Source organism: Vipera ursinii (assembly GCF_947247035.1).
Source record: "Vipera ursinii genome assembly, chromosome: 7".
Taxonomy (NCBI): domain Eukaryota; kingdom Metazoa; phylum Chordata; class Lepidosauria; order Squamata; family Viperidae; genus Vipera; species Vipera ursinii.
In genome coordinates this window covers 40,852,863-40,865,535 of record NC_139521.1, presented here as the reverse complement: position 1 = coordinate 40,865,535, position 12,673 = coordinate 40,852,863, and the positions used below count along the sequence as shown (strand labels likewise).

General features: G+C 37.2%; 1 protein-coding gene across 4 annotated transcripts in view; it reads left to right on the top strand.

The window, feature by feature from the left end:
- Positions 1-9,513, top strand: part of ANKRD50 (ankyrin repeat domain containing 50) — a 57,028-nt gene extending 47,515 nt beyond the window's left edge. For all 4 annotated transcript variants that reach the window (XM_083367039.1, XM_083367040.1, XM_083367041.1 and 1 more), the window contains 2 exons: positions 919-4,469; positions 5,116-9,513. In XM_083367039.1, the coding sequence (XP_083223165.1) occupies positions 919-4,466 (3,548 nt within the window). In that variant the 3' untranslated portion in view covers positions 4,467-4,469; positions 5,116-9,513. The remainder of the gene's footprint in view (positions 1-918; positions 4,470-5,115) is intronic.
- Positions 9,514-12,673: the final 3,160 nt, after the last annotated feature.

Below are 12,673 nucleotides of genomic sequence, written 5' to 3'. Positions count from 1 at the left end.
AGATTGAAAACTATTTCTTTATATCAAACTGCCGGTCCATGGACTGGATGCGTCATGCCGAAACCGTGCCCACACCAGGTCCAGCAATGGGGGAAAAGCCACGATAAATTGCGACATGTCACATGATGTAGCGATTTTGACACCCCTGCTTTATATAATTTTCTTTCTTTTCCATTTTTTACTATTTTTTATACATCTTTAGTTATTTTCCATTTTATCTTTTTTCTCTTCTCTTTTTTGCCCTATTTTACTTTGTATTAGTCTTATTCCTATGTTTGATATTTTCCAATTAATAAATTCATGTATTAATAAATATTTCCAAGGGGAAACAGAATGCTCAGTTTGCATTCTCAAAATCCTTATTACCATTTCTTCTATTTCTGTTGCATACTTGTGACTAGGTAGAGCTAATGACATTTTCATCTGAATTTCCCCCCTTCTTTTCATATTCCTAATGAAATGGAATTGTCCATTCTCTTAAGAAAAGAGAATTTAAATTACATTTGTTTGTTGATTATTACAAAATCAGTTTTGTAAACTTCTGACTTGAAAAAGCCATAATATAGAGACGTACAAGTGGCAAATCATGGTTAATAATCTTGCAAATGGAATCATCTCTTTGTGATACAGCAAATCTCAAAACTCAGTTTTTGAATTATCATATTGCAAGTTTAGAGATTGTGAGCATGCAGTATTGCTATATAAAATATTAAAATTTGGAGGCTTAAGTGGGAAACATTCTGTGTTAAATGAGACCCTTCATTGTTTAAGTAATTCATGAAATATTATCAACAATTACATACTACATCTAAATTAATGTCTATATAACTAAATCCAACATTTCTATCAGATTAAGCAAATTGTTTGAAATGAAACTTATGAAGTGCTTACCTTTTTGTTTCCCTTATTCTTGTCTAGGCTTTCGAAAAATAAGTCTTGATGACCTCAGGAAGGCCTATATTGTGAAAGATGTTCAACAGTATATTCTTCATCGCCTGGATCAAGAAGAAGCCCTGAGACAACATCTAACAAAAGAAACTGCAGAAATGTTGAATCAGCTTCACATTAAAAGCAGTGGTTGCTTTTTGTACCTTGAGCGTGTCCTAGATGGAGTAGTAGAAAATTTCATTATGCTAAGAGAAATTCGTGATATCCCTGGAACGTTAAATGGACTCTATCTTTGGCTTTGTCAGAGACTTTTTGTGAGAAAACAGTTTGCAAAAGTCCAACCTATCCTGAATGTAATCCTTGCTGCTTGCAGACCAGTCACAACAACTGAATTGTTCCATGCAGTGTGGACCAAAAATATGGCATTGTCTTTGGAGGATTTCCAGCGCAAATTAGATGTTCTATCAAAAGTTCTTGTTGATGGTCTAGGAAACACAAAGATCCTTTTTCATTACAGTTTTGCAGAATGGTTGTTGGATGTAAAACATTGTACACAAAAATATTTATGCAATGCAGCAGAGGGACACCGAATGCTAGCAATGAGTTATACATGTCGAGCCAAGGATTTAGCACCATTGGAAGCACAAGAATTTGCTTTGCATTTAATAGATTCAAATTTACAATTGGAAACATCTGAGTTAGCTTTATGGATGATCTGGAATGGTACTCCTGTTAAAGATTCTTTGTTGACGTTGATCCCCAAAGAGCAGGAGGTTTTACAATTGCTAGTAAAAGCTGGTGCTCATGTTAATAGTGAAGACGATCGGACATCTTGCATTGTGCGACAAGCATTAGAAAGAGAAGATTCTATTCGAACTTTGTTGGATAATGGTGCTTCAATAAATCAATGTGATTCAAATGGAAGAACATTGCTGGCCAATGCTGCCTACAGTGGCAATCTTGATGTAGTGAATTTGTTAGTTTCTAGAGGAGCAGATTTTGAAATTGAAGATACCCTTGGGCAGACAGCACTTACCTTATCTGCACGGCAAGGGCACACCAAAGTTGTAAATTGTTTGATTGGATGTGGCGCTAACATAAATCATACTGACCATGATGGATGGACAGCATTGCGATCTGCAGCTTGGGGTGGACATACTGAGGTTGTTTCTGCACTTCTGTATGCTGGCGTAAAAGTGGACTGTGCAGATGCTGACAGTCGAACAGCTTTGAGAGCAGCAGCCTGGGGAGGACATGAAGATATTGTACTGAATTTGTTGCAACATGGGGCTGAGGTGAACAAAGCAGATAATGAAGGGAGAACTGCTTTAATTGCTGCGGCATACATGGGGCATAAAGAAATTGTAGAGCATCTTCTAGACCATGGTGCAGAAGTAAATCATGAGGATGTGGATGGAAGGACTGCTCTCTCTGTTGCTGCTCTTTGTGTTCCTGCTAGCAAGGGACATGCTTCAGTTGTGAGCCTTTTAATAGACAGGGGAGCTGAGGTGGATCATTGTGACAAAGATGGAATGACTCCACTGCTAGTAGCAGCTTATGAAGGGCATGTAGATGTTGTTGATTTGCTTCTAGAAGGTGGAGCAGATGTAGATCATACTGACAACAATGGCCGCACTCCTCTTCTTGCTGCAGCGTCAATGGGCCATGCTTCAGTTGTAAATACTTTATTATTTTGGGGAGCAGCTGTGGATAGCATTGATAGTGAAGGACGGACAGTTCTTAGCATAGCATCTGCTCAAGGTAATGTTGAAGTAGTACGGACTCTGCTAGATAGAGGATTAGATGAAAACCATAGGGATGATGCAGGATGGACGCCTTTGCATATGGCTGCTTTTGAAGGTCACAGATTAATATGTGAAGCACTTATAGAACAAGGTGCTCGGACTAGTGAAATTGATAATGATGGACGTATACCATTCATATTGGCAGCCCAGGAGGGCCACTATGACTGTGTGCAGACTTTACTGGAAAATAAATCTAATATTGATCATAGAGGCTATGATGGGAGAAATGCACTCCGTGTTGCTGCTTTAGAAGGACACAGAGATATAGTTGAACTACTTTTCAGCCATGGAGCTGATGTGAACTATAAAGATGCTGATGGCCGGCCAACACTTTACATCCTGGCCTTAGAGAACCAACTATCAATGGCTGAGTATTTCCTAGAAAATGGTGCCAATGTAGAAGCAAGTGATGCTGAAGGAAGGACAGCACTCCATGTTTCCTGCTGGCAGGGCCATGTGGAGATGGTACAGATGCTGATAACGTACCATGCTGATGTAAATGCATCAGACAATGAGAAACGGTCAGCTTTACAGTCAGCAGCATGGCAGGGTCACGTCAAAGTAGTTCAGCTTTTGATTGAGCAAGGCTCCTTAGTTGATCATACATGCAATCAAGGTGCTACTGCACTCTGCATTGCAGCCCAAGAAGGACATATTGATGTTGTGCGGATATTACTGGAAAATAGTGCTGATCCAAATCATGCAGATCAGTTTGGGCGCACAGCGATGCGTGTTGCTGCAAAGAACGGGCACACGCCAATAATTAAACTACTGGAAAAATATGGTGCTTCTAGTTTAAATGGATGCACTCCTTCCCCAATCCATACAATGGAGCAAAAACCTTTGCAATCAGCACCTTCAAAAATGCAATCCTTAACCATAAAATCAAACAGTTCGGGGAGCACTGGTGGGGGTGATGTGCAAGCTGCTTTGCGTGGTTTGTCAAATGGGCCATCTCATGCTTTTAGTTCTCCCTCTGAATCCCCAGATTCAACAGTTGACCGACAGAAGTCCTCTTTATCTAATAATTCACTGAAAAGTTCAAAAAACTCTTCACTTCGTACAACGTCATCTACAGCAACTGCCCAAACAGTACCTATTGATAGTTTCCATAATATGTCCTTTACAGAACAAATTCAGCAGCATTCACTGCCTCGCAGTAGAAGTAGACAGTCCATTGTTTCACCTTCTTCCACTACTCATTCTTTAAGCCAGAATCATAGTTCACCAAATAGTGAATTTGAATGGAGCCAAGTGAAACCCAGCCTAAAATCAATAAAACCAAACAAAACAGGGAAAACTGAGAACCCCAACAAATCTGGGTCTGCTGGGAAAAAAGTAAAACAAAGCGCTCCCTCACAACCAAAAGTTTTAGAATATGAAATGACTCAGTTTGATAAACAGATATCTGTTGCCAAATGTGGCACTACCGTGCCTCTTAAAAATATGCCTGCTGATACACAGTGCAAAATTTTAGTCCCTTCAGCCCAGCAAGACGTTTGTCGGTCCCAACAGCAGTTCCTGATCCATCAACAAAGTGGAGAGCAGAAAAAGAGAAATGGAATAATGACAAATCCAAAGTACCATCTTCAGAGCAATCAGGTTTTTCTTGGTAGAGTGTCTGTACCACGAACAGTCCAGGATCGAGGACATCAGGAGGTTTTGGAAGGCTATCCATCTTCAGAAACAGAATTTAACCTTAAACAAGCCTTAAAGCTTCAAATTGAGGGAAATGACCCAAGCTTCAGTTACAAGAAAGAAACACCATTGTAAAAGGTGAGCAACTTTTAGAGTTGTCCTATTCAAAGAGTTCTTAGTTAGGCATTGTTGCTGATTGGCAATCAAGAATGAGAATTGGTGATTTTCTATTGAACAATAGATTATAAACCATATAACTGTTAAATGGTCAGAGGCATTTTATGTACATTGCCTTAAACCACATCCATGTGGATATTAATAGACTCACAAAGTTACAAATTACATGTTAAATATTAATATGATCTTGTCAAAATATAATTGCCATATTGTTATATTATCACCAGTCCCATAATATCTGTAACATGTTGCAGTATCACCATATTCTGTTCCTTAATTCCTACGAGTAGCACTCAGTTTGCAAGAAGGGGGGCAGGGGAAATTCAAAACCCCATGTCACTGAGATATGGTAAAGTGCTAAGAGCAAGTTTGACAAAACAATGTTACTTGGATACAGTAGACTTCATGGTAGATTGTTGATCAAACTATGGGTTTGATTGCAGACAATCCATTTTAAAGATCCTCAGAAATCTATGATAAACTGTAAGATTTTTAGCATTGCTATTTATATATCATTGAAGACGTTATAAATCAGTTATTGATAGAATTGAGATTTTTGAGGTAGAATGTAAATTTTCATTTCATTTTGTTTTTGTTTTTGTTTTAGGCAGTTTTCAAAACACCATGAACAAAAAGAAGAGGTTGCCAAAAATGGTTTGTCAGCTAGACTGGGATAAAAGCATTTCTTACTCATTAAACTACATTGAAAATTCTGAATGTTAACACTGCAGCACAGTTACCTTGATTTACTGCAATGTGCCTAAAAGTTAAGGCTGCCTTCTTAATGTAACCTTCTGTGCTTCAGAAATTGTATTTTGTGTACTTTATACTTAATACATAGAATAAGCACTTTCTTCCTTAATAACAGAACAAGATAATACCATATATTCCTCATGCAACTGAAAAGTTTTAAGAATTAGAAATGTAAGCTTCTTTTCAAAAAGCATCATCAGGGTAAAGGGGCCAATGTGGCTTGTGCTGAAAGGCATTGCCTTATGTATTTATTTTATTTTAATACGGCAAAAAAATCTTTCAGCCAAAAAGATAAGCAGTATCTTTGACTACATAAAAGAATGGAACAACCTCACTTCACAAATATACATACATCTGGTTATTTCTTTTAATAAGCCTTTTAAACACCAGTTGGATATCATTTTTCTAGTTTATGCTTGCACCAGCAACTTTGCAGCATGTGATTCCTAGTTAGACTTTAAGATGTCATAAGACTACTTACATTTTTTTTTACTGCAGGTTCACATATACTCATACAAAAGGTTGTAGCTATTTCAAAGGGTGCAATTTGCATGTGGAAGAGAATTATATGAACTGCCACAGCCATAGTACTAATTGCCTTTGAAGGTTCTTTGCTTTCCAAGGACTGGACACACCACAGCATAGTAAATCTGTGCACAATGCTTTATTGCAGCACACACCTTCCCCAACAACAGTCTATTGCTCTGGGTCAGCTCCATCCCTCTCTGATTTGGAAATTGTTGTTGCCATGTTTAATATTCAATCCTTTCTCTCCCCCCCCCCCCCAGTGTTTTAATATTCAATTCAGGCAAAGTCTCCAGGAATGAATGAATGAACCTTTATTGTCAAAGTACAACCATGTATACATTGAGATTAGCTGAGCCTCCCTTCGTGCTCCCACCCCCCAGCTCACAGTGACAACAAACCCTCCATCTTATTATACCATGTGAACTAATTGCACCACACACCGGCCTCACAAGTCAATTCTGCATAAAGTTTATAAAAATTATTTCTCGTTCAAAAGCCTAACAGCCCAAGTCTTTAAAGTGGCACACAATCTTAGCTTTCTTCCAAACATTTTTTATATTCGTTGGGATGAAGTGCTGCCTCAATGCAGTTCTTTTTCTGGTTGCTACCATGCGTCTAGCAAAGCTCCAAGCTGGACTTATACTATCACAATGCTGCTCACTATAGCTTGTGGTCCTGGCAGTTGAGTGATAGTACTCTTGCCTGCCTGTAATAGCTACCAATCTCCAAATATCACCTCCATTTTTCTATCTTTATATTACCTTTTCTCCCAAGTATACCTCTCCATTCTGTTTTAGCATTTGCTTTTGTAAGCTAAGATTCTGGATGGTGTAAGGCTGTCTCTGGCATGTCCTTGAAAATGCCTGGGTGCAGTTTTATTAGCCAGGAAGATGAAACACTGGTGTGGATGCTTGTGAACAAATTTGTGAGTGAATGAATACATGCTCCCAGGTTTCTGGGGTCTGTAAACTTTTACAACCTTCTGAGAGAATACAGAGAAATGGGGTGAGAAGAATTTCTGCCTGATTGCAGCTGCTTTTCCCAAACACAGACAACAATCCCAGCTTCGCTTCTTCACAATATCACAGCCATAATAATAATTGGTAATATTTTATGATTTGCCCAGCAAAAAAACACTGCAATTCCAAATGTCAATGTCCAGTCATTTTATGTTCTCAAAAAAATCATGAGTACATACGTAGTAAAGGTCATCTCAAACATGATACCAAACCAATATGAGGTACTCTTCTGTTCATCTTAAATTGTATTTCCATTTGGTTATTGCCCTATATATCAGATGATTCTCACCAGGAATGTCAGTCTTTTGACAATGGTAGCTAAATTGTCATTCCAGCTACAAGTCATTAAGCTTGTTCTTGTTACTCATTTTGAAGAGCATTGGTGAAGGAATGTATTTGAAACCATGTCTCCTTTAGTTGACTTAAGTCAAGTTATATCTGTGTTGCCTCTTTCCTCTGAAAGGCTAACAGAGGTGCATAACCCTGACTCGTTTCAGATTTTTCTGTGGAAGAGACACAAGTCTAGTGGTACATGAAGTACATCTAGTGTTATATGAAGGCTGTTGTTCAATCCTTCAAACACCAGTTAAATTATTTGAGATAAACAAGATATCTCTATTGCACTGAACTATATTGTACTGACAGTTTAGTGATCCCCAGTTGTCCCCCTGTTTGAAGCTAATGGGTAGAAGATCTCTGGTGCCTATTGTGGTGTTAAGTAGACATGAAATGTTAGCCCACATAAAGCAATTTACTGAAAAATGAAATGATTAGAAGGGACAAGCCTAACCCCAGATACCTGCCTGCATATATTAAAGCAGGAAAAATGGCTTATTTTGCTTTTTTTGTTCTCTGTGTAGGTCCAATATAAAGTTCTCTTTTCAGGTTTTTAATTTTGGCACCTATTGATATTATTAATGGATTAGATTCAAATGGTAAACTGTAATAATATCTTTCTAGCTGAAAATAATGATAAACAGCTGGATTGTACCACTTGAGTCATTCTTTCAAATATATTTTTAAAACCATATTAGAGTTCTATAGCTCTAAATATCAAAGAAAAATATTTGAAATTGCCTTGTAGCAGTCTTTATTGATATAAAATCCTGTCCCTGATATTCTGTGCATCTCTTTTGTCATGAAAAACAACTTGGAACAGGAGTATCTAATGGCAGACATTTGTGTTTTTCCCATTGCTGGGATGTTACCAAGTGTCACTACTTTACTTTTCCTAAGAAGAAGAAATGGCTGTTTATGGAACAAATTATAGCTCAGCTATGGGGATTTCTGCAATAACGTCAAAATTTGTGGCAAAGGCTTGTCAGTAGGAAGTCTCCCCTGGCTGATGAGAATGTGGCAATGAGAAAGATGCATGGTTGTGCGCATTGAAAGCATAAAAGATACATGCAATGCAAACAGGAATTCATACTCTGAAAATCTCTTTTTCCACAGACCTAATATTTTGCTAACTGCTTATAGTTCTGAAGCCATTAGGATTCTTGTAAAATAATACAGGAGTAGTAATATTGCTAAGTGATCTAGGATATAAAACATTGGCTTACATTTGTTCTGAACTTCTAGTACTGGGTATTTGCAAAACAACTTCAAAACTACAGCCCTTATTTCTTATTAAAGTTTTACTCTAAAAAAATATTCCTAAACATTGTTGTCTTTCTCATCTCAGCTATTGCTGAGTTTGTATTTATTGGACTTGTTTTATCCTAGTATGTATTTGTGACTTTATAATTACATTTATGGCCATATTCACAACAAGGCTACATGTTGCCGAAGCCTTTAGATTTTCAGCAGAATAATTTTATCATTTGAAGTAGCTGGGGTAAGAATATCCCCTAAGCATAATAATCCAACTAAAAAGATTAGAAGGAAAGTGCTTTGTGATAATACATTGACATAAAAGTTCCTGCATATTTTCAGAACCTTTTTGGAATACAGCATGCCTGCCTTGATTATTATAAATCTATCCACTTGACAAGAGTGTGACACTCTTTCACATTGCTTTAATATATGATTTTAATATATTGACTTTTGTGGCCTCTATCCAAGAAAGGTAAACATTGATTATCTGAAAGATTGACAATTCTATGCTTTTTTACCATTGTTAAGTTCTTGAGTGTGTCCAGTTCTGTTAAGCCATGATTTGATAGAGCTGATCAGCTATAATTTAGTATAATTCAGGACTCCTAGGTTCTGTTTCTCATCTCATTTTACAGTTTTTTGTTATTTTCCCTACAATTCACAGACTAAAGTCATTCCCAGATGAACTAAATTATCACCCTTTGCAGTTTGAGAAAGTGATTTTTAATATCTGTAGCACAAGTGACCCCAGCAGGTATTCTTAAGGGGAAGCAGCTAGTTAATTTATCTTTCAAAATGTTGACATGTTGAGGTATAGCAGTGCCATATAGATCTTATTATGATCAGTATGGGAAATGGCTTTGCTTTTACTTAAAGCATCCTTTCCTCTTGTCACCTGTGCTGCTATGCCAATGTCTGTTAATGCTTGATATCCTCCATTGGAACTATTCAAATAACATAGTGCACACTTGAAACTTTCTTTCCTGGACTGTTTGTAAATAGCCTAAAATGTACATTGAATTTCACATTGTAAAATTTTTATTTTATTTCTTGTATTATATTAAGCAAAAGTCCTTATGTATATGAAAGTGCATAATAAATATATTTGCTTTTCAACAGATATTTGTTTTACATTTGTTTGCTATTGTCCCTTCTCTAAACAATCAAGGCCTAACTATATTAATGGAATGTTGGATGTGACTGTATGAAATGTTTCATTTTTTTCTTGTTCTATTTTATCCCAATTTTGTAATACAGTACTAAGCCTGATTCACTTTAATATGCATGATGGCTTGGAATATAATATGTGATAAAAGCATTAGGTTGGGAGGTTTCTGAGTGTTGTAAAGTAGCTAAAACTATGCATGCTTGACCACTAGTAACTATAATAAAAAAAATAGGAAAATTAACATCAAAAATATTTTTTTATTTATTTTATTTTTTTTATTTATTGCATTTATATCCCGCCCTTCTCCGAAGACTTAGGGCGGCTTACAAGCTTAGCAGTAGCCTTCATTCTATGTATATGCCTGCTTATTAGGGCTTTCACACACCCCTCCAAGCGGCATTATTACAAAGTCAGCTTAATTGCCCCCAACAATCTGGGTCCTCATTTTACCTACCTCGGAAGGATGGAAGGCTGAGTCAACCTTGAGCCTGGTGGGATGCGAACCTGCACTAATTGCAGGCAGCTGGTGTTACTTTAGGAGGCATTAGCCCACTGCGCCACCAAGGCTCTATAAAATAATTAGAAGAAACACCTTAGAATGCCTTAAATCTATTTAGATCTTTAAAACTGAACTCATTGATTACTGCAAATGACCTGCTGAAAAGTTTAGCTGATACTGAAGTTTTATGCAGACCACAGTATGTACAATGCTGCTTCTGCCCAGTGATCTGCACAGAAAAGATGTCAGAAAAAAAAACCCTTTCCTGGTCTCATCCCCCGCCCTCCATCAAAGAAACTTGATAAGTCTGAAACATTTGGGAACAAAACAAAGTACTTTAGACTAATGAAACAAAATGCAACTATTTAGCAACAACCACATGTTTCAATTAAAGAAAAAAAGGATAAAAGTATTGAAGAAAAGGCTAACCATTAAATACAAGAGTGGTGTTGTCAGGCTTGGACTGAGACAGCCAGCGGCAGAGAAAATGTTGTGTGAGTCTAAGGAATAATAGATTCAAATATTAACGTACCTTAAAAGTTAATGTCTTACTCCAGTTGAAGCTGACAAAAAATTGGGATTTCACCAAGATAATAGTCTGAAACGTACATCCAAATTAACTAAAATACTTAATAGAAAAAAATATTCCTCAAACTTGAATTATATTGAAAACCTGGAAGAAATCTAAAATGTGCAATATATACAAAGGACCCAAGAATAGTTCTGAGGTAGAAGAATTTTACAAGAGGGGGAGGGATAAGCAGAAACAGAAAGACTCTTGGGAAGAATTTTCAATATAAAAATTCTACAGAAAATTTTGAAAACTCTTTATTTCTGCCAAAGGGTGTATGTCCCAAAGTGGGTGTGTTCCATTTTACTGGAAGTATTCAAACTTCAACATTTTTAATGTTCACTGTTTTTTTTATTATTTTCTAAACTTTTGAACAACATTAATAAATTAGCATTCAAATTTGCAGGAAAATGTCATTTATTTTTGGACCATATCAAGGTCATGCCAGCTTCAGTTAGGAATTCACTGAAACAAACAATTTGACTAGAGGTGACTAAACATTTTCTATATAACTGTGTTATAGTTTATTCATTGGTATTTAAAGTGTGAAAGAGGGAGTGCATACCTAGACAGACAAAATATACTTACATGGAGAGATAATATATGACAACCATTTTCTTCTTTCCATCCATAATTTATCCACAGGATAAGCAGCTGCCCAGTGCTATCCTGTTGGATTTTTGGGGAGTGGAATTTGTAACTATTATTACAAAAAAGCTGTTTACAAATACAAGATTAGGATTTTGGCCTTAATCTTGGCTTTGGTCATTCTAATAATTTGGGTGTTAAAATTCTGAACAGCTTTCAAAACACTTGTTGCTGTATAGCAGTCAATAAGTATCCTAAATATATTAATGAATAAATGAATCCTGATACTTGTCACAGAACTAAAATGTTATCAATCATTACTGATAAGTTTATTTATTTTTATTTATTTTAATTCCATTTATATCCCGCCCTTCTCCGAAGACTCAGGGCGGCTTACAAGCTTAGCAGTAGCCTTCATTCTATGTATATGCCTGCTTATTAGGGCTTTCACACACACCCCAAGTGGCATTATTACAAAGTCAGCTTAATTGCCCCCAACAATCTGGGTCCTCATTTTACCTACCTCGGAAGGATGGAAGGCTGAGTCAAACTTGAGCCTGGTGGGATGCGAACCTGCACTAATTGCAGGCAGCTGGTGTTACTTAAGGAGGCATTAGCCCACTGCTCGACCAAGGCTCTGTTATTATCCATTTCTTTTTTCTATAAAGCAATTATCCCAAATTTCTTATACTATGACTCTAGTGAAATGCATGGGACTCAGTGGAAAAGAAAATATGAAAGTCTGATTTCATGAGAACATGTATTTTCTATTACACAAACAGAAGAAATGCCAAGTGAAATATAGAATGATAATCACTTAGATGTCCCAGAAGATAGTTAAATCAATCAAGTTTCTCCACTGATGGCAGCCTGGTTATGTTGCATTATCTAGTAATTTTAATCATAAAAAACAGTGCAAATTGTGTACATGAACTACATGCATCAAACAATTACATCCCCAAGTTACATGTTGCATTTCAAGATTGGTGTCTTTTTTTAGCTTTGGGCTATTTAAAAATATTGGCAGTTGGTGATTCAAGTCCTAGCAGTTACATTGCTACCTTTGGTATTACTAAATCTTTCATTACTTCTGTTGTAAAATTTGGGCAGATCAAGTTTTGCTAAACAGTCTAGACCAGGGATCCCCAAACCCCAGTCTGTGAACCGGCATCAGGCCGTGGCATGCCAGAAACTGGTCTGCGCAAACAAGCAAAGCCCCATCCGTGGGATGCAGGCAGTCCTTTCCTTCAAAAGGTCTTTTGAAGATGGCGGACGTGTCGGGCTGAGCTCCGTGAGCTCCGGCTGTGGGGCGTCCTTTCGGAGTCCCTCAGGGGTCTTTTTGGGCCCGCTGGGTAGGGGATGTGGATTTTAATCCACGAAGCTGAATTACGAGGCAAATGAGGAGGCAGTTTTGCTGCTTGCCTGTTCCATCTGCGCGTCGCC